This window comes from Meleagris gallopavo, chromosome 11 (assembly GCF_000146605.3).
Source record: "Meleagris gallopavo isolate NT-WF06-2002-E0010 breed Aviagen turkey brand Nicholas breeding stock chromosome 11, Turkey_5.1, whole genome shotgun sequence".
Classification (NCBI taxonomy): Eukaryota; Metazoa; Chordata; class Aves; order Galliformes; family Phasianidae; genus Meleagris; species Meleagris gallopavo.
In genome coordinates this window covers 8675439-8703264 of record NC_015021.2, presented here as the reverse complement: position 1 = coordinate 8703264, position 27826 = coordinate 8675439, and the positions used below count along the sequence as shown (strand labels likewise).

The 27826-nt window shown below is 36.1% G+C and overlaps 1 protein-coding gene across 8 annotated transcripts; it reads left to right on the top strand.

Annotated features, from left to right (window-relative positions):
• Nucleotides 1-26881, top strand: PER2 (period circadian regulator 2). Of its 8 annotated transcripts, none has more exons than XM_010716463.3 (20): nt 1-77; nt 893-946; nt 2987-3154; nt 10066-10534; nt 11095-11163; nt 14226-14380; nt 14781-14902; nt 16396-16597; nt 17815-17866; nt 19111-19253; nt 19585-19663; nt 21121-21227; nt 21715-21868; nt 22259-22367; nt 22742-22873; nt 23831-23924; nt 24605-24761; nt 24844-24962; nt 25694-25867; nt 26114-26881. In XM_010716463.3, exons 4-20 carry the CDS (start codon nt 10161-10163, stop codon nt 26410-26412), a joined length of 2541 nt encoding a protein of 846 aa, XP_010714765.1. In that variant the 5' UTR covers nt 1-77; nt 893-946; nt 2987-3154; nt 10066-10160; the 3' UTR covers nt 26413-26881. The 8 variants fall into 8 exon arrangements, with proteins under 8 accessions (XP_010714765.1, XP_010714763.1, XP_010714764.1 ...); XM_010716461.3 differs by having other exon boundaries at nt 2901-3154; XM_010716462.3 differs by having other exon boundaries at nt 6-77; nt 2993-3154.
• Nucleotides 26882-27826: the final 945 nt, after the last annotated feature.

Genomic DNA, 27826 nt, shown 5'->3' with positions numbered 1-27826 from the left:
GCTTGTTGTTTTGTTTGTTTTCTAGGAATATATTGATGACCCTTTCATATGGGGAAAGACTAAGCGTGTTCATTAAGGTACCTTATGCTCTCCTTCAGAAATTGATTTTTTTTTTATTGCTGTTTTGCATGCTTCCCTTGAACTGTAGTCTGTCAGAATGCTGAAAATTATAGTTATTCAGGGCGTTAAATTTCAAAGATTGTAAAGTATCACTGAGAGCACAGAAATGTGTGTCTTCTCTGAATTGTTAGGAAAGTTAAATTTAGTCTAGTATCCAGTATCAAGTGCTATTTCTGCATTGCTTGCTGTGCAACAGTCAGTAACTCTCTTGCAGATGTTGTAAGAAAATAAAATGATAACGAAAGTTTTGGGACCCATGAAACAAAGTTGTTCGTGTTGCTCAGGTAGTTGGGATGATAATTTAGGAAAAGAAAAGGAAAATATTATTCTTTTAAGATTCGATTTAGAAAGTTATAGCTTCCAGCAATAGTTTTGATGAGTTGTGCTGTAGTTTGTAACAAACTAATACTATTCTAATTCCTATTCAAGTAATTGAGCAAGTGAACAAGAGGGGAAAAAACCTGAGAGTACAAAGGAAAATGAGGGAAGCAGGTTGTCTACGTTGCAAAGAAAATGTAACAGTGATTCTTTTGTATGTGGTCTGACAATGGAATAGTATTGGCCCAAGGAAAGAGAAGGAGGCACAGCAGTTCTGAATAATACTGTAATATTTCAAGAGAGAGATGAAAATAAAGCCATATATTTTGCTGTTAATACTACACTGCTTGATTTTTCTAATAATTAAAAACAAAACCCCCACAACATTTGCAAAACTTGACATTGAAATAAGTTTTTAAAGCTGATAATGTTTGTTCTCTTTTCCATGCTGCAGGTGTGACTTCATTTCTCTTCAGAAATTGTGCTTGCTTGGGATCGTGTAATACAGGTGTGTTCCCTAAAACAGGTGGTTTGTTGTTTTTTTTTTTTCTAATTCTGAAGTTGTCTGTGCTCGCAATAGTCATGTCTCAGCATCGAAGGAAATGTTGCCATAAGCTCTATATTTTTTGTATACTGTCAGTTCAGACTTTCTGTGGAAAAGACATTAGGTAGATAAACTATTTTAGTTCTTTGGGATTTGGGCTTACTCAGTCAATTGCATATTTCCTCTGATTAATAATAGAACACTGTAGGTTAGATCTAACTGTTTCTGAAAATCTTATTTTGAATGAGTTTTATTTAGTTTCACGTGAACTGATAGAGGTCTGTGTTAGCTCTCAGTAGAAAGGTTCATGATGAGAATTTTAAGTAGTTACGAGACTTTTCTGTTTTTTTTTTTTTTCTTAGTATCTTCTGAAGTGCATAGGTAGGTTTAACTGACAGAAGCAATCAAAATGGTTTGTGCTCCTATTGTGAATATCCCCTTCAAACCTATACTTTAAACCCCTTTTTCCCCCTCTGAAAATATCATGAAGCTTGCCAAATAATAGCAATGTCCTTTCGTAAGTAGGCAAATTCTTGTGAATTTCTTGTAGGTCTTGATTAGTGAAGGTAGAAAATTCAAGGAAATATGCATTTCAGGGAGGCAAGTTAGTTGTGAGGAAACAGGAAGAGCTGTCTTTTAAACCAGGATTTAGCCAGTGTTGAAAGACATTCCACGTTTTCAGTATGGATGCTAAAAAAGACAAAATCTGAAAGTAGCTCTAGTTAAAGCTGTTTCACACACTTGACCAGAGATACTAAGCTCATTGTTTAAATCCTGTTTTATCAATATATAATAACTGTAGAGGCACAGCCTTTAAAGAACTAACATACACAGATTTGTACTGTAATCTGAGACTTGCAGAACACTTATCAGCTTTGTGGCATTATGCAGAATGGAATATTGTGAATAAATTCTTCCTTAAATCTGGCCAACACAAATGCACTTCTAGCAGTTGGTAGATGGGTAATGTTTTAAATTAAGGCATTATTAATGTGGCTGCATGCCAAAACAGTTAGTTCGGTATTTGAACACCATTCCAAACATTCCTTCTGCATATTCAATTGAAATTCTCGGTGATGTCATTGTTTAAAGCACAAGTGTTGCTTTTTGGAATTTTAAATTTTTATTCTACTTTGTGTTATGTGGTGGTGGCCTGTATCAGTGTACTTCGTTAACTACATCTAACAGTACAGCCTTCAGATTTTTTTTTTTTCCTGACAAAATTCCTAGGATCTTTCAGAGGAAAGTAGTTTTCTTAGGAAGAATAATAGCATTGATGAACTTTGCTAGTACAGACTTCTTTATGAACGTAAGGATACAGTTCTCTGTTACGGGGGCCATTGAACCCTGGAACATATTGCCCAGGGTGGTTGTGAAGTCCATCCGGGCAAATGCTCTAAAGCCATCTCGATCTGGTCCTGTGTAACTGGCTTTAGGTGACCCTGCTTGAGCAGAGGATTGGACCAGATTACCATTAGGGACCCATTCCAACTCCAACCATTCCGTAACTTGCAGTTTGCATGCTGCCTAAAACAAATGCTCATAGAAAGCCTATAGAGGTTGAGATGAAATTAGATTTATTAGTTCAGATCTTAAAATTTGGGTATTCCAAATAAACTTCTTAGCACATGGAGGCTCTGTTGGAAACATTGGGCATTTTCCTCTGTCTTCTACAGGAGAATTTAGTCCTTTGTGGTTGCACCAGCCTGTGTAGGCCTTAACATACATAGTATGACACCATACTGGTAGTGAATCAGAAGTCAATGCAGAGATGAGAAGTTATTTAGTGTGGAAGGTTCTGTTATTTTCTAGCTTTATGAGGCCTTACATCAGGATAAAAGTGTTATGAATGCAAATTTATATCTTAATTCCTCTGCTGGATGACAGTTTCATGTTTAACCAATATTTATCTGCGTAGGAATGGCATAACTGTGAGCATCTCTCTGCTATCTGTTTGAAGAGGACACTGTTGGGGGGCCCAGGTATTTCTTTTATATTTTATAGTTGTAGAGGTGTCCGGACTCTGTAATGGTCAAAGATTTCCAGTAGAAGAGGATGAGACAAGAACTGAATGCATGTGGGAGACTCTGGACCTAGGTGCTTCATGCTTTTGATGCTAGCTGGGAGGGAACTTGATAAACATTTTCACAAACTTTTCATAGGAAAAAACAGGTAAGGAACATACATAACTGTTATGGCTATTGTTAATAGATTTTTTTTTTTTCGTGTAGGGCTTATGCAAAAAACATGTTCTGTTTGTTTTACATTCGCTGCTCCGAAAGTAATGCCTCCTATTTATTTTTATGGAGTCTACAACAGATATGAAGAACACAATAACGCTGTTTGATAGAGCAAATTCTCAGCTACAAAACACTATTTTTCAACAGAGTCATTACCATTAGCTATGCATTTCTGCCAGCAGTGAACAAAAGCCTGAATGCTATGCTTGTAACAACTAGTCCCAGTGGAGGTGAGCCACTGTTGCTATCACCACTGCTATCACCACCCAATACCTCACTGTGCTCACATCCACTGTTTGGTCTCTAGAAATGTTCAGCAAACGTTGATGAATGTCGGTGGGTGTTATCTTTTGTGAATCAAAGAATTCAGTGACATCCCTTTGCTTCATACATACTTCCATGCCAAACTGCCCCTCTGCTGCCATCTGTCACATGGCAACCAAATGTAATGGTGGGAAGGCTCAGCCTCTACTGTCATACCACCATCTGCCTCTGATGCCATGGACCAACGTAATAAAATAGGAGGCATTACTTTCAGTGCAGCCTTTTTATCTTAAAACTGGTTTCAGCTGTATGCATGCTCACTCATAACTATGTTTTTGATATGAACTGGGAATTGCATTATTTGAAAGCAAGAGATTTTTAGCCTAGAAGTATACTTAAATTGAGGCTTGAATTTTTTTTCACTGAGGAAACAATGCGAATGCAAGTATATTTGCTTTAGATGCAATGGGCTGGCCTGATACTTAGGTTGATTTCTTCCTGCATAGATACTGCAGTAACTTCAAGGTCTGGCACTTGGGTGGATCTGATAAAGGCTAGAATGTATTGGCAGATTCCTCTGTTGTACAGTGAGTGCCAGCTGTAAGCAGTAGTTGATTAGGGTGATCATATAATTGCATTTATTTATTATTGTTATTTAACTAACAGTTCTGTATTTAGGGTATTCTTGAGCTTGAAGATGAATCTTTATCAACAAATTATAAACCGAATGCTCTGAATGCTATGAAATCCAGTTCTGTGAATTACTTGTGATGTTTTAGATGTTAATGGTAACTGATTTAAATAGAAAATTCTGGCTTACACCTCATTTCTTTTTATGAAAAAAGCAATTTTTTTAAATGCTGGTTTTCATTGAAATGAGGAATCTTCAAAAAGCAAGTATTTGTATTTTCAAGCAGGGAATGGTTATTCTGTTATTTTCCTCATAGTAAAGCTAAATACTGAAATTTTTTCCCCATTCCTAGAATGTGCCCAATTGTTCTTTTGCTGCAAAATGAGAGGTTTATGGTTTTATTGCTGCTGAAGTTCTACAGCTAGACAAGATGTAAACAAACATTATTAAACTGAGATACAAGCTTTTTTTCCCCTGACTCTTTGCTACTACTAAGCACTCAATTATGGTCTAATAGCACTGGGACCATGCATCCAGTGTAGGCATTAATTTTCTTTTTTTTTCCTTAAATTGCGTGATAGGATTAAAACTCTGATAGTTATTTATCATACAGATGAGAAAAGATTATCATTTTGTAAGGTAATCCTACAGAAGATATGCAGAAAACATTGATTATGCCTCCAGAAAGCTAAAATCCACACCATGAGGAATGCTGCTTATTGATGCTAATACAGTTACAGTCCCTGAGCATAACATGTCTAAATATATTCATAAACTGTGGTGTACCTCTTGCTTCATTTTTTAATATTGATAAGTTCATATTAATTGCAAATTTAGACTCGAGCAAACTGTCAGTCCTTGGATGCTCTCCTCTTACTCAGTTCTTGAATTAGTCCATCTTATCCTTGGATTTTTACACTTTCAATCTTTCAGTGTTTGTACTAGCCTTAGCTTTTTTTGGGAAAGCAATCTGGAAAAAAATGTTCTTTGAATGTAAGCGGGTCTTTGCTGAAATAAGATTTGTTTAGTTTGTGTCATGGTTTCAAAAGAAGCTTACTTTCTTTCTGTTCTATGGTCCTGATCCTTGTTCTTAGTTCAAAAGCATGAATTGTTGCTTCTTCAAGCTTTTACCCTACGTATTTTGCATGTTCTTCTGGGACCACTGAAATTCAGGCTCTTTCCATTATATGACTGTGTGATAAGAGCTTCTCTGGCTAATGAGTAGCCAGAAGACATTTTCTGCACATCCACCATGAGCTGTGTTTAACCTTACTGCTCAATGGAAATATGTTGCCTTTTTCTTTCAGACTTCTATTCTTTGACAGATTGACCGTAGGTCCCAATTTAAGACTGAGTTTTTATTCTCAGAATCCAAAAGTAACTTCACTTTAGAAACTTAGAGAGATGTAGCAGAAAGTTAAGAAAATGAACAATGGTAATTTATCTCAAGATCAAACCTGGGAGGGCTCTTTCTTTTTCCCAGTGACGTTCGGTACAAGGTTACTGTTCTGGATGTGATATGCAGTTAACTCCCTCAAGCTGGCCTATCTGGAGAGGTTCTCAGATTAGGAAAACATGCTTGCTCTTACCTTTACATTCTTGTTTGGTTATTTACTGGATATTTATACAAGCCTTTAAGTGAAATGTATATATGAGATTAGTTTCAATATTAATTAATCTCTCTGGGCTGGGTGACCCTCTGTATTCCTGAAGTGTTTGCTTGCTGCTTGTGTGTGCATGCAGATGTTCCTCTTAGGATTTTCCACTGTCTGAGAGTGAGGTCTAGCTAGATGCAGCAGCCTGTTCATATTGCACTCCATGCTCTGTGCCTGGCATTCTAGGTCACTTTGTCTGTCCTTTTTTCAGTAATTCCAATCTCCTAGAGAATCCCACCAAACTCGTTGTATATGTTATTGTTATTGCTTCTTGGGATCTTGGTTTTTTCATTACTTGTTATACAAACTCTTCTATTAGAAATGTTTCTCTTCTTTCCCAGCTTCCACACCTTTCCCTATGCCATTATGAATTTGCTTCATTGGGAATTTTCTTAAGGGATCCTTCATGATGCTGCAGGCAAAACCAGCAAGATTTAAATAGTGCTTCTCTTGCACAGTTCTGTTCCGATCTGTAGACATAAGTAATGGCTGTTTCAATCTCTTCGGCATTGCTGGTGAAAGCATCAGAGTTTTTCCCCTCAGTTCTTGGAAGCCTGTCATGTTTTTATTGTTCTTCCCTATTTAATTTTTCTATATCCTTTATTCTCTTACGTGTATCTAGCATGAAGACTTCTGAGATTTTTTTTGAAACAGGTTTTGTGCAAGGTGACGTTGTGTTCCGGTCCTGGATAAAAACACCAGGTCTTCTTCAAATATGCCAATAAAAATAAGCTCAAGCCTTTCTTTTTTTTTTTGTCAAGAAAGGATACCTTTATTTTTATCTGTTCCCATTGTCCTTAGGCTCCAAATTATAGTCAGTATATTGCAGTTAGGAAGGCACTGCACAGATGCTTGCTGTGGGCAAACCGTGCAAAAGCCCTGTCAGGTAGCTAACTAGAGATGGGTATAGCACACCAGAAGTACTTCTAACAAAACTTCTGCCAGGTGTCAACAGGAAGAAAATTTGTATGGTATCTCTTGTAGGCCAATGCCTATTTATTTTCTGTTAATGACTTCCTTAATCTAAACACATTGCTCCACATAAATAAATGGCTAAATCAGAGCTAATTTAAGGAGGTATGGAAAGTTCCTTGAAAGTTACTGCACAGTTTGTTTTTGAGAGCAGTTCTCATGCACCTAAAGAAACTATTGAAATTTGCTACAAATATCTGGCGAAGCTGACCTAGATGTCAGGGAAGGAAGAGACAATAGAGGATATTCAGAGGTGGGAGAAATTGCTCATCAGTAATTTAACAACTCAAAATTTCAAACCACTAAACTCTTCATGCTACTATGGCACAATTTCATTGATCCTTAAGCTTCTAAAGATGATAGAAAAGACTTTAGGAAAATAATTTTCCAGAGCAAGCTTTAAAAAATAAATAAAAATTTACAGGCAACCATGGGGACTGAGAGTACTGCATCATTTATAATACACTGTGCCATTAGAATTTCAGAGAGGTTTCTCACACTTAAACTCGTACACAAAATATTTGCATTTGAAGTAGAAAGTCTGTGGTATGATCAGTGCCCTTCTCATAAGTAACACGGTTTTTCAGATAGATGCATTACAGTAATATTGGACTATTTACCAATGGAAAATTGAGGGCTGCACTCATAGTCTGTCTTTAGACAGCTCATGAATATGAGCCTGTGAATAGCTTTCTTTAAGGGATTTTAGTGTAGAAGCCACTGTGTTTTGAGAGCCTTTCTTCTACCTCTAAAGAAATGACAGGTTACTAGCAGATACAGCTGTAACTGTGAAACAACAATATCCTTTTCCTCTTCTTTTAAGTTCTTTTCCTAATAGTACTCAGTTAGAAAAAATATGATCAAAATCCTGCATTAAACACAAAATACTTGTGTAATTGTCAGATCTCTTCAGGTGATGTTTTGGCTGTCTTTTTTCAAAACTTTTGTTATAATCACGATGGAGTTAATCCATAGAATTTTGTGCATAAGGTATTTACTTGAAATAGGCTCAACTGGATCACCTGGCCTACCTTTATTCTTGCGGGGAAAGTTGAATGGCATCCCATTGCCAGCTGGATAGTTTGCTGGAGTACCTTGACTCACTGAATTCTCCATAGGGCTTGACAACATAAGTGCTGTTTGAGAAATAATAGTATAAATGATGCGTGAGAATTGGCTTCTTGAATGTGAGTTCAGTTTTCTTCACTCAGTAGATGCTCTTAATTATGCAATACATGTAGTAGTAGCAAAAGCATGAACACTTTTACATGTGTTCTCTTTCCTATACAATAACATGACTTTTATTTGGTTTTTCTTCACATACCATCCATATAGGTGTTCCCCAATGTCACATTCTATATTTGCTTGTCTCAGCCCCTTGATGTTTTCACTCACTAACAGTGAAAACATGGTGTTCTTCCTGATACTGCAGTTAGGGGCATGGGTAGTGTAGGTAGTGTGTTCAGCATCATCTCCACTCAGGCTCATTAGGAGTAGGTGTGGTTAAGAGTGAACTATATACAGGGTTAGAGCATCTCTAAAATGTGAAGCTAGTTAAGGCAAGGGACAGTGTGAGCCTTACCTACAGGAGGGAGTAGATGAGAGATGAAGTGTCTGCTCTAGCTTATCATTGGTCACCAGTGCATGGGCCACTGAAATAATTCATCTAACAGTCAATGCTCTCTTTTTGCATGTTTCAGTTCTGTAATTTATAAGGCAAAAGTTGTTCTCTTAGTCCAGAAAATAACTGTTAGAGCTACTAAAGTGTAACTTCTTGCCTATATACTTCTATTCAGTGCAGCAGTATAACAGGATGTCTACACAGTCTGAGTTAGCAGACCTAAAATTAGATGTGAAAAAGCTGCTAAGTAATCTTGTTGAGGAAAAAATGTTTTTTACACACTTTCTATAGAAACATATAGAAAGATAGAATATATCACCATTGCTGAAAGCTTAAATATGTGTCCCTAAATTGTACTTCATCTTTCAAATGAAAACAGATATCTTGCATATTTCTTTGGCCAAAGGAGGAGAAGTGCAGTTTTTTCTTCTGAAAAATTTGAAATAAATGTAGAATGTCTGGAAAAACAGCAATTAAAAGGGTAAGAAAATAGTTTCAATGCTTTTTGCGTGGGAGGGGAGTGGAATCATGGTGTGTTTTAAATGTTTATTAAGTTAAAGCTTTCTGTTAAAGACTACACAAATATTAAAAAAAAAAAAAAAGTTTAAAAGCCAATTGTTGCAGTTAATACTAGCAGAAAGCACTAGCAAAACTTACCTGCAGACTTCTTGTATTGCCTTTGTTATTCCAGAGGGGTTTATTAGTCAAGGATTGTTATTTTGAATATTCTAAAGGAAGAAGAGGAGGGAACAAACAGGATTCTTAAAACAACTTGTTTTCTTGATGTTGCATTGCATGGTCAGGGAATCTTAGCTTCTAGTCTGCAGAATTGTTATCTGTAGGTTGTTAAACTAGATGGGCAGATGGTTCAGATGAAGCATCTTTATCTTGTATGAAAGGTTGAACTGCTACATAGCTCTTCTCCTTCGCCTCTTCAGTGTTAGTCTGTTATTCACTAAATTCCTTATATGCTCTGTATTATAATTTGCTTTAAAATAAAGGATTTTTGTTTTGCTTTAAGTTTACCTTTCTAAACAGTGCTGGGCCTTTTTTTTCCACTGAATTAGTAGTAGCCTATGGCTAAAGTTATCTTCAGGTATATTTGTACTATAGTAATTTTTTTTTTGTTGAGAAGTGAATTGTTTTATACTTTGTTTCCCTCTTCCTGCTATATGTTCATTCTGCTTACCTATGTGACTTCTGTATAGAGCAAGTAGAGAGAGAGTTCTGTTGTTAGAGAACTGATCTTAAAAGCAAGACTGCATAGTTAAAACTAATTAAATAAATAAAGTTCATACATAGTTAGGTATCACCTGATGCATCAAGGGATCTTTTTGTTTTCCAAGGTGAACTGAAAGCCAGCAAAACAGTTTCACTGAACATAAAATATTCTTTACTAGCTATTGTCCAAATCCAGGCAGTAAACCTATCAAAAATTAAGTGACAACTACAAACAGCTGAATATTTAAACTTCTGAGGAGTTGATGTTTATCCCACTTCCTCTTTTTCTGTGAATTTTCACTAAAAGATAAATACTTCTTTGATTAAAAATGTCATTAGGATTGCAATTATATTTAACTTAAACTTTCACTATTGAAATGCTGAGTACATTAATCATAAATATAACTTAATTGCAGTTTGTCAGCAAAGGTAGACAAGAAAATAGTTTTGCTTTTGTTCTTCCTTCCCTTCTTCCTCAGATTTGTGGGTCTATACTTCCAGACAGAATCTTTACAGACAGAAAATTCTGAATATGGCTTGACTTGATCTTGGCAGTGTTTCTAATGAGTGTCCCATGGACTGTATCGAGGTCAGGGGGTTCTACTCTAGCACTGAAGAGCAGAAGCCTGAGCAGCAAGCTGATATCAGTGAAAACATTTCTTCATTGTTCTCTTTAAAAGAGCAACAGAAAATGAGTGAGTATTCTGGACTTGCAAGTAACCATAGCCAGATGATTGCTGAAGATTCTGAAATTCAGCCAAAACCAGAACACTCTCCTGAAGTTCTTCAGGAAGATATTGAGATGAGCAGTGGATCCAGTGGAAATGACTTCAGTGGAAATGAGACGAATGAAAACTACTCCAGTGGACATGATTCTCATGGCCATGAGTCTGATGAAAATGGGAAAGATTCAGCAATGCTCATGGAATCTTCAGACTGTCATAAAAGGTAGTAGTTAGTATTGAATAAAGTTCACTTTTGTTTTTATCACGAAGGCTTTTACCATCTGAATCTAATTTGAGTTACAACTGTGGTATAAATTGTATCTCCAGATTAAAGCTTAGTGTCGATTTCCACTAGTTAACCAGTCATCTTTCATAATGCAGATTCAGATTATGTAATGTGTTATACTTTATAGAGTGCAGTGTTTCACAGAGCCAACTTAATCTGTACACTTTTTTTTCCTCATCATTGCTTTGGCTTTATTTATGCATTCTTTTGGTAAACCAACTCCTGTAATTACATAGCAAAAAGTGTCAGTCTGTTCTTAAGAGTCAGGATGGATCTGTGCTATTTTCATCTTTGAAGTAATAGCATAGTGCATAGAGGAAATACAGAGCAAGAGGTACCTTCTTAAATGTGTAGCAAGTATAGTTTCCATGCTTAGTAGACTCTTAAAGTTTGACTTCTGTTCTAGACAGTCATAACGAAGCAACTGTAGAACTAAAATGAAGTAACTTTTATGTTAAGTTTACTAATCTTAATCTCTTTGCCTTTCCTTGTTTTAGTTCAAGCTCAAATGCATTTAGTCTGATGATTGCAAACTCTGAACACAATCAGTCTAGCAGTGGATGCAGGTAAATGTACATATATTTTCAGTAACTTGCTGTATGTAATAACAGATGCTAAAAACTAAATAGGTTGGGTGGTGGTTGATGTTTTGTGAGTTGACGTTGCTTTGGCTAAAATGGGAGTACACATAGGAGATGATGTCCTGTCTTTGATTCTCTTCCTTTTCACAATCAGCAGCATGTCTTCCTAACCACTTGATCAAATCAGAGCTTTTTGTAACTGTTCCACACAAGTTGTGTGATGACTTGTAAGGTTTCTTAGCCTTTTTTGACTTGGTAGCTTAGCCTCAGTTTTATTTTTTGTGGTTCACTTCAAGCGTGGATTTTTCTTTTTTTTTCTTTGAGACTTTTCTGGGATTTTTCTGCTCTTCAGATTTTAGTCTGAAGCCCTTGCCTGGAAACAACCTAGTTGCATTTTAAAATTGGAATTCACTCAATGAGTCGGATATGTTTTGGTGTCCAGCAGCCGTATTGTCTGCCTCTCCTATGTTCCATTCACCAGAATTCAAGCCTTTAGTCTGTAAGAGCGGACCTGCTGCAGGAATGCAGTATGAACTTTGCTTCTGATCTTGATAGACTTGAGAAACCTGGTGTCATTGAAGGCTCTAATTTGAACACTTCAGAGTGCCCTGCTCTTCTTGAGGTTTATTTTGTTTGTTTGTTTTTTTAAGTCAGCCTCTGATCAGGAGACCAAAACCTGATCCTTGACAGATGAAGCTGGGCAGCTTTAGCATACTGATGTTAAGATCCCCATCTGTATATACCTACCTGAAAGTTTTCTACCTGACACAGATCCTGAAGATGTGATAATGAAAAATACTCCTTTGCACCATTTGGTGTGAGCTGAACATAATGCCTGTCTTGTAGACACAAGGAAATCTTCCATGTCTTATCTTCATGTGGAAATGGTGTTCCGGAGTTCACTTTTTGCTCATTATCAAGAACAGAGTGAACAAAGAACATTTCTTAATCTTTGTTTCCTGTTGACTCAATTTTCTTGTTCTTTAAACAAAACCAGCAATCTTCATTAATGACTCTTTGCTCAGAAATCCAGATGGTACAATATTTCCCCCACTGCCAGTCACAGTTAATTCAGAGCACAATCTGATCATCTTCAGTCTTTTTGGAATGGAAGACAGATGACCTCTGTTGACTGAGCATACCTATAGATGGTCTTGAAAGAGATGTCTACAATAGGTTAATAAACTGTAGATTTAGCTTTTGATTCAAAGACTTATGTGCTTTGGATTCAATGTTTGTACCACGTAACTACCTTTTGGACTGTGCACATAAAGCAAAATGGAAAGCTCTTATTTTTGTAGAATTTGCTGATTCTGTATTCTGCAAGTCAAACCTTCTCTGTGGCTGGCTACTGTGCCTGCTGCTACAGATCTTTAGAAAAACATTTTTGAATTTCATAACTGATTTTCCAAGGAGGCAGCTTTCTGCATTTGTTACTGCTAGAGGCTAATTTGGAAAAGCTTTCCTGGCAGAAGTGTTCTTGACCACTTAAGAAGCAAGCCCAGAGGATACAAAAACAGCAGTATGCTCTGTTATTTCACAGTCTTTCTCTTTTGCTGTTAGCATAGATTGTTCTTCTATTGAAAAGGCCCTGTTAGACTGCATCAATCTAATACCATCAAGCCATACTGTGCATGTGATTTTAGTGTATGGGTGAATACTAAGTTTCCCAAGGGAGTATGACATTGTTCTCTTATCCTTTGCATTTATTTCTCAGTATAAAATAGCCAGTTAGTAACTGAATTATATGCTTATCATAGTGTTATGGTGCAAACAAGAGCTATGACTGTATTTTCTAGTACAAGCAGCTTCTTCACCTTCTAAGCATTTAGTGTGAAGTATACCCCATACCTGTCAGATGAATTGATCTACCTGAAGAACTCAGATTTCTCAGGAAAAAGAAAAAAAAATCTGAAATCTTCCTAAAAGTTACCTGGAAGTTGAGGCCACTTACTGAATGCTTCAGAAAGGGTAGTACAGTTGCCAAGAACACTGTTTCTACAATGATCCTTAGGGTAACTCCATGGACAGTGCCAGCCATGGCAATTGTGTGGTAATAGAAGACCTTCCTTCCCGTGTGAATGAATTGATTTTTAGGGAGAGTTAAGAAAAGGTCTAAAATCCTCTAAATTGTTGTGACTGATTAACTTTTAAAATTTCTTTCAATGACAAAGATGTGGTGATTTTTTTTTTAACTGCTTTCTGCCCACTTGTCACCCATCTTTGTCATCCTCTCCATCCCTTCTCTTCCCTTCTTTTCCTTTTTGATTCTATCATCATTCTTAAATAATGATAAGAGATACCAGGGATTTCAAAGGAAGGCAATTTTCTAGTGATAGCACTGATTATTGCTGTAGCTTGACCTTCTACATTGAGACAACACTTTTTAGCATGCACCTGAGAAATGTTAATAAGATACCTGTCTCCAGCTGCCTCCTCTGATTCTTCACCCTTCATATTTACGCAGCCTTCCTTATGTTACTTAATGTATTGCCATGCTTAACTGGAATACATTGTTCCAAGCATTTCTCCATTTGTTTTGTTAACTTGATGCTCTCCCACTGCCATTCCCTTTTCAGGGACCTTTCCTATGAGAACCTGCTCGAACAGGAGGTGAAGACTTGAGTGGACCTCCTGCTTCTCTACTTTGAAGTCCATGAACATTTCTGAGAGTTTGAATTTTAAAGGAACTAAGGGATATATCACAAATTAAAAAAAAAAAGGGGAAGGGAGACTGGTGCAAAAAAAAAAAATTCACTGTTGCTTGGGTGTATATGTGTGTATAGATATACTGTTTCACATACAGGCAGTATATATTTTATGATAAGATTTCTGGTTGTGGTAAATCTTCCATTTGAAGCAATTGTAGCTAATTTAAGAATTACTACAAGTTTTGAATGTTGATATTAACTAATAGAAACGTTCAATGTGGCTAGCTGCACATATTTAAGTGTGTGACGATTGTCAGTGTATTTGAGTTTCTATGAGGATGATGTATTACTCCAAGCATCCAAGTAACTTTTTATTATTTGTTTTTAATCTTACAGCAGCGAGCAGTCTACTAAAGCCAAAACACAAAAGGAATTGTTGAAGACATTACAAGAGCTGAAAGCTCACCTTCCTGCTGAAAAGAGAATTAAAGGCAAATCTAGTGTCCTAACAACATTGAAGTATGCCCTTAAAAGCATTAAACAAGTTAAAGGTAATCAAGTATATGATACTGCTTAAATAAAACTGATCTGGGTAAAATTAAATATTTACTTGGGAGTTAAAGCAGTTTTGCCAGATGCTTCGTATTTTCCTGGTATTTGTTGTAAATTTGTTTGCAAAGCTGTTATTTATCTTCAAATTTTGAAATTGTCAAACAGACAGAAATATAATACAATGCTTATATGAGTATGTTAAGATGGATAAAAGTGCATGGATTACTGATGAGGAAATTTCACTGTGGAAGAACTCATTTGGAATAGTACCCTAGATTTCAAATTGCCCATTCTGTGCTTGTGCCAGAAAAAGTCAATTTTTTTTCAGGCTGTCTACATACTAATGTGACTTTTACTTCTGAATATAAATTGTTTAATGTTCTTACGTTCTTGATTTAGCCAATGAGGAATATTACCAATTGCTGATGATTAATGAATCCCAGCCTTCTGGACTCAATGTGTCATCTTATACAGTGGAAGAAGTTGAGACTATAACCTCAGAATACATCATGAAAAATGCAGTGAGTATGCTGACACAGTTACGCCGTGTGTGTGTGAGTGTGTGTGTAAAACGTTTTCTGGAATAGGAATTCTCAAGCATGCCTCCTTTTGACAAGGTAGAAGTTGATGACTAGGCCAGTAATCTGAAGAAGCTGGCTGTTGCCTTCCAGTGAACATGAAGGAGAAATTTTGAGCACTTAATGTTTGTTTTTTTTTCTTCTGTCAGTTAGATGGATGGGAAATAAGTAGGATAAACACTTGGTCATATGAATTGTATCTCATATTTAGGGGCAATGGTGTGATATATCTGAATATCCATGTGATGTAATGCACTGTGAAAATGTGTAAATAATTAGTTTTCTTCTTAGGATGCTTAGGAGATGCACTTACCGTATATCGCATTACAAAGCTTAGTATAGAGACATAATGAATCAGTTGAGCTGTCAGTTGTGTAGGAGCTGTGTGATGCTTTAACTGTTATTTGTGCTTATGTGACTGGAAAGTGACCAAAGTATTTGAATCTGTGTGTCACTGAGTCCTCTGTTGTGGTATCTGTGGTCTTTGCAACTGGCACAAGCTTACTCTGTGAACCAGGGTTGCTGTCTCTTCTTTTAGATAAGAGCAGCTGTGGTGATCAATGTAGGTTTTTAGAAGTAATCGGAATGATTATTTTATTTTCGCATTTTCAGTGTTTTAGGATTATTATGGAAGTCAACAATAATTACATCTAAACTTAGAGTGCCTTCCAGTATTTTTTTTTCCTGAAGTCTCTTTCTGAATCTATGTAATTCCAAAATTAGTAAAATAACAGGTAGGTGGGGGGTGTTTCCTAGTTTGAAGTCATTTTTCTGTTGAACCTATGAATAACAAAGTTGCCCAGAAGGTAAAACAAATAGAGTAGTCTAGAGTGTAATTTGAACAAAACATCCGTTGATCCAAAGCACAAGTTTGTAAATGCAGTGTTCTGACGACAGTTCTTAGGCTTGTATACAGTAACAGTGGATAGGCACTAAAGCCTGTGACGCAGGGATCTCTTCTGTGTCGAGCAGAAAAGCAACAAGTAGAGTTTGTATATATTTGGGGCTTTTTTCCCACCTATCGTTATTTTTACCAAATGGCTTAGAGCACTTTTTTTCATTATGTAGTGAATGAGCAAACTAACATAAACAACTCTTCACAAAGCAGCTGAATCTCATAAACGTCAACTATGGCTGTAACACAAGTAAAAACAATTCATGTAGTTTAAGTTGGAAGCTCCTTACACCTGATGTTTAGGGCATGCAACCTGGGAAAATCAGAGTGTATTATTACTGCGTAGTTCAAAGTATGTATGTAATTCACAAGAGAAGTATATTCTTGCTCCATAAATAGATGTGGTTTAACTGTCTTTATTTCCTTTTTATTTTGAACTTCATACTTTTATCTTGGTGTCTTGCTTTTATCTTATTGTTTAAACAATAAATACATTGAAGAATGTTTTTTAAACTGCCTAATTTGAGGTTTTTCTTCTTAGGATATGTTTGCTGTAGCTGTATCTTTGATTACTGGGAAAATTGTGTACATCTCTGATCAAGCTGCTTCGATTCTTCGGTGTAAGAGGGGTTATTTTAAAAATGCCAAATTTGTGGAGTTATTGGCACCTCAGGATGTCAGTGTTTTCTATACTTCTACTACCCCATACAGATTACCATCTTGGAATATTTGCAGCAGAGCTGGTGAGTGGTCCCAACAGCAGCTATTTCTCTAATTTTCAGTCATGCTAACTTTTCTAAAATATCCTTTCATCCTTCCCTATCACTTAGTGAGGGTATAGCACACATGCATTACTAGAACATCTCTGAACATATGGCATGTGTAACGTGCCTTTATATATCAGAAAAGCTTGTCTGTTGGCTGAAAGTCTTCTGATTGCTATTATTCATTGGTTGCCGGGCTTCTCTCATCCAACTGATGATTGAAATTAAAGTAGGTATTCATGCTGAAAGTGGATTTGTCTTCCACAATTTTCTTGCAATCAAATGACCAGAATTTTTTAAAAAAATCTTTCTTTAGATAAAAGAAAGATAATATTCTGCCTTCTTACTTCTATAATGGTTATGATTTGTATACTGGACACTTGATTATTGTATAGAAAGATGTACTACAGCTGATATCATTGAGCACTTATCAAATGTAAATAATTTAGCCCTGGGAAAAGGATATCAGGCATGTTAATGCTGAAGGGGGTTATATCTCTTAAGTCACTTAGTATTTGTTTGTGAGAGAGTTATTTTACTTGTGCACTGACAGCTGTTAGGAACAGAAAGATAGCTGCCAACTATTTTAAGGAAACACTTGTATTTCAAGTTCTGCTCTAAATGTTTGAAATTCCAATCCCTGTAGACTAAGTCTATGAAGTTAAGTCAGAATGTGAACCGTATTAACTTTGAGGAAACAATTAACAACAAAGTAATTTGTACACTAAATAGGTCAGAAAGGACCTTTTGAAGTCTCTGGTCCAACCTCTGGCTCAGAAGAGGTTCAGTTTTGACCATTTGATCCTGATTGTTCAAGTTACCTACATAACTTACTGATTTTTTTTCTGTAGTTTTATGTTTGTGTATAGCTTCATATATCAGAAGTCCAGCCTGGGGAGTTGTGGAAACTCACTTTTCTGGTCAATGCTGTAAGTTAGTGAAAAAGCAGATGGGTAAACAGTTCAGACCATAGAACTGTTTATAGATATGTTTTTGCCAAAAGGCTTACTAAGCAAGCAGCTGTGATTCACATGCCAGTCTTAGAAAAGCATAAAATCAAAGGCTTTCAGGAACCTAAAACTTTTGGGGGGATACAAGCTACATCTCTTTTATTGCTATGGGGGAAAAGTTACTGTATTAAACATCATAATATCATAGTAATTTGTAACTTTTCATAAAATGTTTAATAATTCTAGAGTCTTCCACCCAGGATTGCATGGAAGAGAAATCTTTTTTCTGTCGCATCAGGTAAGACAGAGTTATAAGAGACTTGGTGTTAGGAAACTATGCATTACAAAGTATTTGACCTTTATAAGAATCACAGTGTGCAAGTTTCTTATTATCCCATAATATGAACGTAAGGCCAAGCACATGCTTGTCATCTCGCTGTTCCAGAAGCTACGCAGAGAACTGCTAAGTGGTTGCAGGAAGTTACACCTTAGAAGTTTATCAGTCTGAACATTGACCTTTGAACCCTAAATAGAGCTGATACATTATCTTTCACAGCTGTGGAGAAAGCCTTCATTTGGTGTTAGTTGAACTGTTGTGCTCAGCACCTGCTACAGATTCTTTCGTTCTGTAAGAGTAATGGCACATTAAATTTATCTCAAATGCCCAGTAAAGATAGGTGAGGGTAACTTTGTCTTTCTTGTAGCCAATAGATGCTATAGTCCTTTTCGTTTAGTTTTTTTTTTTTTTTGCTATCTGTTGCCTCTCAAGTCCCAGTTTCTCTTTCCAGAAATGCTACCAATTACTGAATTATTTTTGGAGTAAATAAATACCTGATAATTAAGATATTAGTATATTTTAAACAAACTCCAAGTAAAAGTACTGCTGGTATTTTTGAAGATGTCTTCTAAATAACATTGACAATAGAAGTTTTTACTTTATAAATCCATACTGCAATAATACCCATGGCTAATATGTATATATTATATATATAAACATATATATATATATATATATATATGTTTAATCACTGGGTATTGTTTTTGTTCTTTTTCTTTGGTCAGAAACTGTTATTATAGGTAAAACTTCTGAGACTTTGTTCTTTTTTAAATAAGCATAAATACTGAGTAAAGGAAGGTATTTAATTATTAACTGAAGGGTTATAACAGTCTTCATAAAATTAAACTATATTGATCTCTGTGAAGTTTAAAGTGATGATTAATATCAGATTAAGATTATTGGACCAATAAAATAATCTGTCATAAGAGATGGACTTTTCTTTTTCCATGCAATTTCCATTTAAAGCACCTATGGCTCTTATTTTAAGCAGTAGAGATGATAGTGAATGCATTATTGCAGTCAATATGCAAAGGATGCTGTCTGAATTAGGTTCTGTTCTACTGAAGATTCAGGAAGCAAAATTCTTGGGTGCTGTTTTAGGAGCTACTATACAGTCCTTTTGTCACGAAGGAAATTACAATAGATAAAATTTTGTTCAGTGTGAGATGAATCTGTGCAAATAATAATCTCTGTTTAATTATTAGTGCAGGAAAGGAGCGTGAAAATGAGATTTGCTATCACCCATTTCGGATGACTCCTTACCTTATCAAAGTACAAGATCCAGAAGTAGCAGAGGACCAACTTTGCTGTGTGCTGCTTGCAGAAAAAGTGCATTCTGGTTATGAAGGTACTAATTTCAACGGACAAATAGTTGTTTTGTTCTGTGAAATCTAGAACTGTTCAGTATTTTGCTACAGGAACTTCTGTGCAGTTTAGCACAACTGAATTTCAGCCTGAGAAAATGAGTGTATTTGAGTACCATCAGTGATTTCATTAAAGTACATGATAACTGGTTCTGTTCTCTGCCCTTGCTGAGAGGCTGTGAGATAACAACGTGCTTTTCTATATGCTCTTAAGCAGACTTCTAGATTTTACTCAGTATTTAATTAAAACATACAGTTTTGGGTAGTATATGTATGCACAATAAACTTGTTAACCTGCTTTTATTTTTCTCTCAGCACCCAGAATTCCTCCAGACAAAAGAATTTTTACAACAACGCACACACCAACCTGTTTGTTCCAGGATGTAGATGAGAGGTAAGTAACTTAAGTAAATAAATGAAGTATGAAAGCACTTCCACCTTGGTCTTGAAGTGGAAATCTGTGTTTGCCTGTAACAACTTGTTCTTTTATTTTTCCATCTTGGGCAAATCTGGAAAATAGAGTCAAAGAATGGAATCCACAGACAGGAAAATGTCCTGTGTCAGCAAGCACTATCTGAATGAGCCTTCTGTGTTTTTTTTTTTTGTTTGTTTGTTTTTTAAGTCTATAGAATGTAACATTACATCATTTTAAACAAACAAAAAACAACAAAGAAAATCATCAAACATCATATTCTATGTTCATGATTAAACTACTCAGGTTCTACTGGCTGAAACTTTTGTGTTGTACTGATGGTCTTGGAAACTGATGAGAGTTCAGTATAGCCAGATATGACACACGTGAATTTAAGTCATTCACAGAGGCTCTGGAACTAAGATGCAAAGCAAACTTTCCTTTAGTTTTCCGGACTGCTTTTGTCTAGTATTTTTTGGAGGGTGTAGGTGACAGAAATTGGAAGTCCATGAAGAATGGAAGATACTACTTTGAAAAACAGAATTGAAGGCATAGGAGGCTGAGGTGTTGTCAGTATTCTAAAGCTTTTAAGTAAAAGGATGTGCTTTAAAATATCATAATATTTTATAGGAATATGAGAGCAAGTTTGCTTGTTCCTGAGTTGAAAACACAGGCTTTCTTTTTCCTTGCTTTTGCTTTCTCTTTGCCTTCTTTTACATGGGACTTTCTTTGTGGCAGCGTAGGGTTTTATTCTATTTTCTTTTCTTACTGAAAACTGAGTTGGCTACCATAAAAGCATCTCAATGCTGGGATTTATCCCTCATTCCTGAAAGCTCAATAAATTCAATAAGTGATTTCATCGCATCATTAGAAGAAGTTACTGTGCAGGAATGCAAGAACATTAATTTTAGTTATTTATTCTAATTAATAAGCTTGTTTCCTAGCAGAGTTAAACTCATAACCTGCCTGTGAAGAAGTTTTCTTGTACCCTAGTCAACTGCCCTGCTTGGTTCAGCTACAGTAATCCTGTGTGATCCTTAGCCTTGGCATGCAGCCCATAGATTGGGGGTACTGTTTACTTTCACAGGAGTTTTATAAGATTAAATTTTATTAATGCTCTTTTAAAATTAGGGTAAGTAGTCAGCCTGTAGATCTAGGCAGCATAGAAAAGATAGGAGAACTGCTGTAGCAGACTCCTTGACTTTGGTCTGAGCACTGTTTTGTAATGTTAGAAACAAAAACAAACAAAAACCCCCAAAACAGTCCTGTTCAAAGAGTGTTACTACTACTGTGCTGGCATTGCTTTTCCCAAAATTTAAACTTAAAATTAGAGGAAAAAGAGTAAATAAAACTTAAATGGAAACATTTTAAAGATTAAGTAAACATTTATTTCACTTGATTTATTTAAATAAGTTTTTTCTTTGTTTTTCTTTCTCCAGAGCTGTACCTCTGTTGGGATACCTACCTCAGGATTTAATAGGAACACCAGTTTTGGTGCATCTTCACCCAAATGACAGACCCTTAATGCTAGCAATTCACAAAAAAAGTATGTAATCTCTTTGCTGTGGAAGAAATATCTTTCTTTTTTTTTTTTTTTTTTTTTAACCTGAAAGTTAAAAGTGACATCTGAAAAGGACTAAGCAATAAAGGAAATTGCATTTTTACCTTCAAGTAATTAGATGTTGAAGTATTCCTTTACTCTACAACTTGATTCTTTATGCAAATTGATGAAATTGAGTATTTTCTCGTTTTCATTTTTGAGGTGAAGCATATCTTCTGTAAGCAAATTTGTATGTGAATATTTCATACATAAATAAAATTGTCCTGAGAGTGCCATGATAGAAATTGTCATACCTTGAAGTGTAATCTTCCTCATTTCATAAGCAGTCCATGAAAAGAAAGTGAGCCATTCTTGCAATGTTTATTTGTTAAATTATGAAAATATAAAGCTGTCTCTTCAGTCATCTTAAACTCTGATTCATTGATTAGAACTGCAAATGTTAAACTGACTTTTTTTGAATCATTCTTAACAGTACTTCAATATGGTGGTCAGCCTTTTGACTATTCACCAATCAGGTTTTGCACTAGAAATGGAGATTATATAACCATGGACACGAGCTGGTCCAGTTTCATCAATCCTTGGAGTCGAAAGGTTTCATTTATCATTGGAAGACACAAAGTTAGGACGTAAGTCAATACTCATGGTATTTTTTTTTTTCCCTCCAGTTTATTTACTGATTCTTAAAAAAGCCTTAAAGGTTTTAGAGAGGGGAAAAATTCCTCCTCAACATAAATTGTTTCCTTCTTATATTTGGGTTAATGACGTAGTAGCTGCTTTAAATAAAGGAAATTTGAACTATTTTGACTTTTGTCAGTACTGTCAAGAGTTGCTTTAGGAGAAAAGCTATGCTCAAAGCGAGTAAGGATGCGGATTTTGTTAAATTCAATGGCCTTAGGTGCAATAGAATAATGATCAGATCCTGTTTGCTATATATAGATGGCAAATTGCGGATGTAGTCTCTCTGCAATTCAAGTACTTGCACTTGTAATGGAATGGGATATGTTTGGTTTATGCAGGGGTCCCTTAAATGAAGATGTTTTTGCTGCTCCCAACTATACAGAGGACAGAATTCTTCACCCCAGCGTTCAGGAGATCACAGAGCAAATATATCGGCTATTACTACAGGTACAGCATGTGCTTTTTGTATCACTATTTTAAATTCCCGGTTTTCCATAAGTGTTTATCTTAATGTGATGTTTTGTTTAACTGTCTTCCACTGTTCCACTGCATTGGGATTTCTGGCTACAGTCCTGGAAACTACTTGCATTTGACTGCCAAGCATGACTCACTTAAGTGTGTTAAAGCTCCAGTTGGTATTTAAGGATTTAGTGCAGCTATGGTATCTTCATACAAACAATTAAAAAAAAAAAAAACTAAACAAACACAAAACTGCACAAAAAACCTAAAATCCCTTTCACCTTACATGGAACTATTAATAACAATTTCATTTTTGTTGAAAGCTTGTGTGCAGAGACTGTATATTCTGTTGTTTTTAACAGCCTGTGCACAACAGTGGATCCAGTGGCTATGGAAGTCTAGGTAGCAATGGCTCACATGAACACTTAATGAGTGTGGCATCCTCCAGTGACAGCACAGGAAATAATAATGATGACACACAAAAGGATAAAACAGTAAGTTTTCTATTGTCATAAATTCAAGTATGAGGTACAAAACAAAGTGGTTTTTAACTTTTAGCGTAACTCTAATTTGGGATGGGAAGAAGTATAAGGAAAGTGTTGTCATTTGTTTAATATGGAAAAAAGCTTTCTGTCAGGAGGAATAAGTATTTGCGCTGTAGATGAAGTCTCAGGGTACTGAAGCACAATTACAAGTTTGAAAGTGGACACTGTTAGTACATTGTAATGCCCATTATATGCTTGCTTCTGGGGGGGAAAAAAAAATAAAAAAAGGATGTTTGAAGGCAGTTTCTTCTGAGGGGAAAGTTTATATCTCTTATTTTCGATGATAAAATGCAGTAATAAGTGCATACAAAAATGATAGCCTGTGACCTTTTTATGCTGCAGAAAATGCACTGTATAATACGGAGTGAAAGTTTTTTTGCTTAAAACTTAACTTTACAGGGCATTGTTGTATCCAATTGATACTGAGAAATTTTGTTCAAACTAATGACATTACAAACCAAAAAAACAAAACCAGAGTTAAATTTGTGCTTCTGCTTATCAGAACTGTGCCACAAAGGCAATGTGAATTGGGCAGTAGAATAAAACGTGGTTGCAGTCAAAGGAACAGTACCATTTTCTAAGATTTGAAGTCATTTTGCCGTTCCCGTTAAGCTCTCCTGAATTGCAGTTGATTTCTGAAAATTCCATTTTTCCTTAGTTACATCACTAAACCTTCTGAACTTGATTTATGCTTTTGTGATCAGGCATTGCAGGCTGCTGTGCTTGCCAACGTGGTCACTTGCTGCCTTTCAGTTGTCACACACTAGCGTCTTAAGCAAATTAAGCTTCTGGAACTTTTGTTTTGCAGATAAATTACTTTTGAGCTATGTAGAAAATTAGGAAGCACTATGCACGATGTCTTGTGTGAGATTTTCATAATGAGTGTTTTTAATGGCCTCCTTCCAGATAAGTCAAAATGCCCGTAAGGTCAAAACTAAAGGACAGCATATTTTCACTGAGAATAAAGGAAAACTAGAACATAAGAGAGAACCTTCTGCAGGTAAGGTATTACTAGTAAGTTAATTAAGTGCTAGTTTATTGCAGTGGTGCATGATGTAACATGAGTAGAGAGCTTTCCAGTTTCATTCTAACCAATTTTAATGAATAAATGCTGTTATTCTTTATATTGTCCTTAATCTCTCCCCTATGTTCAGGAAAACATGTGACCTAGCTGTTGGTAATGATGTAACATGCAGTGAAGATGTCCTAGAGCTGTTGCTTTGAAATATCTTAATTGTAGTTCATAAGTCAAATAGCTTTTTTTCCTGTTAGATGGAGGATGTTGTTATTCCCATTCTCACAAAACTTCAGGAATTTTTAAGTCAATAAATGAAAATCTTCCTAGTGCAATTTAAATTTCGTAGACATGAGTAACAGATTATTTTATGACTTTTGTACACTAAACTTGTTCTCATTTTGAGTGGGTTTTAGCTCTAATGATATCTCTTCTTTTGTATCCTTTATGTCTGGCCCCTTTGGATCCATCAGCTTAACTGAACTTTATTTCTCAGGAATTCCTAAGAACAGAGGGCTATGTACACAATGTTCATATATTAGGACACAAACTTCTTACGCTGTTAAGAAATATGCGTAAAAGAAAACTTCTGCTGTTTTACTGAAACTTTTAGGGGAAATGCAAAGATTTAATGCTGCGATTGCATAATAACAATCTCTTAACAGAAAAACAAAATGGTCCTGGTGGTCAGGTGAAAGAAGTGATCGGAAAGGATACCACAGCTACAGCTACTCCTAAAAATGTGGCTACTGAGGAGTTGGCATGGAAAGAACAACCTGTATATTCTTACCAACAGATTAGCTGCTTGGATAGTGTCATCAGGTAAGCAACAGGAGTATAAATTACCACTGAGCTCTAGATTTCAGACTTGCATATCTAATGTTGTTAAATTGCTCTATTTTAGATACTTGGAGAGTTGTAATGTGCCTGGTACAGCAAAAAGAAAATGTGAACCTTCATCAAGTGTGAATTCTGGTGTTCATGAGCAAAAAGCATCTGTTAATGCTATACAACCCTTAGGAGGTATTTCTACATTAGTTTCTCTATTTATTTGCTATTTCTTATTGTCAGAATAACGACTGGTGTAGCTTAGGCACACAGCTTCTGCTGTCATCTGTAGTCTCTGCAGTTCTAGTTGATAGGTAAGAATGGGGATTTGCTAGCTTTTGTTGCACAGATAACTGTGAATGACCAGGTGAACAGCACATGCTAGTCAAGTGAAGGCTAACTTCAAGTTCTTGCACTGAGAGTTTTGCTGAGTGTTTATTACTGGAGAAAGAATGTTTCACGAGGCATTGATGTGACCTCTGCTGGAGTATTGTGTACAGTTTTCAAGTGAGAGAACTTAAATAGGCAGATACTTAGAGCAAAACTTAACGTCAGACAGCTAATAACCAGCTATGTGAGAGACTAACACAAAGGAAGATGGGAACTGGGAGGGACTTCATCTTAGGCTGGCGAAGGCTAGAAGCTTCCAAAGTCAAACCATCAAAGAAGAGTAATGCCTAGGAAAGATCAAGAAGTCCTTCACTGGAAAGACTTGGCTTAACTGTGTTTGAGAGTAGAGCATTAGATTTATTTGCTCAGAAGTTATTCTGTTCCTCAAACATTCTTCGTAAAATGTGTGAGATCAATTGAAATATTCACTTTTCATCTTGCTAAGCACAAGTAAGCCTTTGCTGTTCTGCAGCCTTAGCAACATATTGCTTATTTACATATGCAATTTCCTTTATTTTTCTATTTTTTTTTAATAGACTCTCCTGTGTTGAAGGCATCTGGTAAAGCAAGTGGTCCCCCTGTAGTTGGTGCTCACTTAACTTCTTTGGCCTTACCTGGCAAACCTGAAAGTGTTGTATCGCTCACAAGTCAGTGCAGCTACAGTAGCACCATTGTTCATGTTGGAGACAAAAAAACACAACCTGAATTAGGTATGATTTCTGCTAGTATGTGGTTGCCAAAATACTGATTTCCAGCAAGTATAACCTCAGAAATGAGAACACCTGGTACCTACTTGTTAATTTGCATTATTTATAGCTAAGGCGTTCTCATGGAAATTGAATAAATAAAGACAGAATTTATTATATTAAACTTCCAAAAAGAAGTTACTGTAGTAGCTTAAACTGCATATACAGCACTTCTCTTGATCATGATTTTTATTCCTTCTGTTTTTGTAGAAATGATAGAAGATGGTCCAAGTGGAGCAGAACTCTTAGATAGCCAACTTCCAGCCCCTCCATCCAGCTCTACGCATGTAAATCAGGAAAAGGAGTCATTTAAAAAACTGGGACTTACAAAGGAAGTCCTTGCAGTGCATACACAAAAAGAAGAGCAAAGCTTTTTGAATAAGTTCAAAGAAATCAAGAGATTCAATATTTTCCAGTCCCACTGCAATTACTACTTACAGGATAAACCTAAAGGAAGGCCTGGTGAACGTGGTATGGCAATGGTTTTTTTGTCTTTGTGTATGAAGTGAATCCTGTTGAGAGGACACTTGCATTTTTAACAGAGTTGGGGAGCCACTGTGAACAGTGGCAGTCACATGCTATGTTTAAGTCCATATAAGAATTCTGGTGACAGCCTTGCCTTGAAGATTGGGTGGAATATAGCTTTAAATATGATAATTAATGTTTCAGTAGCTACTAATGTTCTAGTTATCGGTTCATAATATTATTGTTATGCATCTACTTTCAAAAGACAAATACCACTTCAAAATGTTTTCTCCTGTCCGTTCTTGTATTCTCTTGCTTTTCTGTACCTTCTGCTTTCCGTCTTTGAGTGCTTTTTTCCAGCTTTTTTTGTTTACAGCCAGTTACTCCCATTTCACTATTGTGTCATTGGTGAAACAATCTAACTGTATGGTTGCCATGAAGTTAATGTCAGTGGGGGATGGAAGTGGAACAGGCTATCTGTAACAGTGAGGTTGTTTTTTTTTTGTTTTGTTAGGGCTAGAAACTTAAGATGACATTTCAAAAGTGCTTGGTACAGACCTGACTTTGTTTCCATTTTGGTTCAGTTTGGGAGAGAAGTCAGATACTGAGAAGCATTTTCTTGCCAATTCTTGTATCTTTCAGTTTTGATATATAGAGAGAGAGAGAGAGAGAGAGAGATACGCAAGTCCTTGATTTAGGAAACATGTTCTGGAACACTGAAGTGCTCTGTGTTCTCTATCCTTGATAAACTTTCAGACGAAATAAGCCTTTCACAAACTAAAAGTTGGAACAGCTTTTAAATGTTTAAGTACTTAAACATAAAAGATGACTGATGGATTTATTCATGTCTGTAAATGAGATGAACTGATAGCCTTCACCTAAGGAAGAGCTGCTTGGTGCTGACTTCTGAAATAAGGTTCCATGCTTTTCTTGCAGAATTTATGAAGTTTCAATGCTCTTTCTGCTCACAAAAGAAAATTCTTTTGTATACTTTCTCTTTGCTGCTTTTATTTCTTCCCCTTCTCAGTTACAGACCTGTACAACTCTAACTCTCCGGAAGTGCATTCAGTTGCATCCTCTACTGCGTTCATTGTAATTGCTGTAGTGATTCGAGCAGCTTCTCTGGGAGCCAATAGTTTGGTACTATTGTACTGATTGGGTGACACATCTGAGCCTTAACTGATCCACTTCTTTTTTTTATTGTTTATTTTTCTTTCCCATAAGTCATGTCATCACAGCTTACCTTGCCTGGTTTGCTCAGCTCTTTTGCTAGAGGTAAAAGTGAATCTGATCTCTTCCCCCATCTTTCCATTTGAATGGACAGACTAAAGTCCAGAACTACAGTTTTGAGCAGCTTCTAGAAATGCCAGAGTGTAGGGGATCCGTCACGTTGCCAGTAGGCTCCTTTCTGATGCATGTTTTCTTCTTTGTTCTTGGTATTGGTTTTTTGGTGTTTTT

What these genes read in the sequence shown, in the direction of transcription:
- PER2 (XM_010716463.3), top strand. Translation starts at nt 10,161, where the DNA reads ATGGACTGTATCGAGGTCAGGGGGTTCTACTCTAGCACTGAAGAGCAG. An exon ending in CAGTCTAGCAGTGGATGCAG is followed by an intron (nt 11,164 to 14,225) that starts GTAAATGTACAT and finishes TTAATCTTACAG; the next exon opens with CAGCGAGCAGTCTACTAAAG. An exon ending in TAAGAGAGAACCTTCTGCAG is followed by an intron (nt 23,925 to 24,604) that starts GTAAGGTATTAC and finishes ATCTCTTAACAG; the next exon opens with AAAAACAAAATGGTCCTGGT.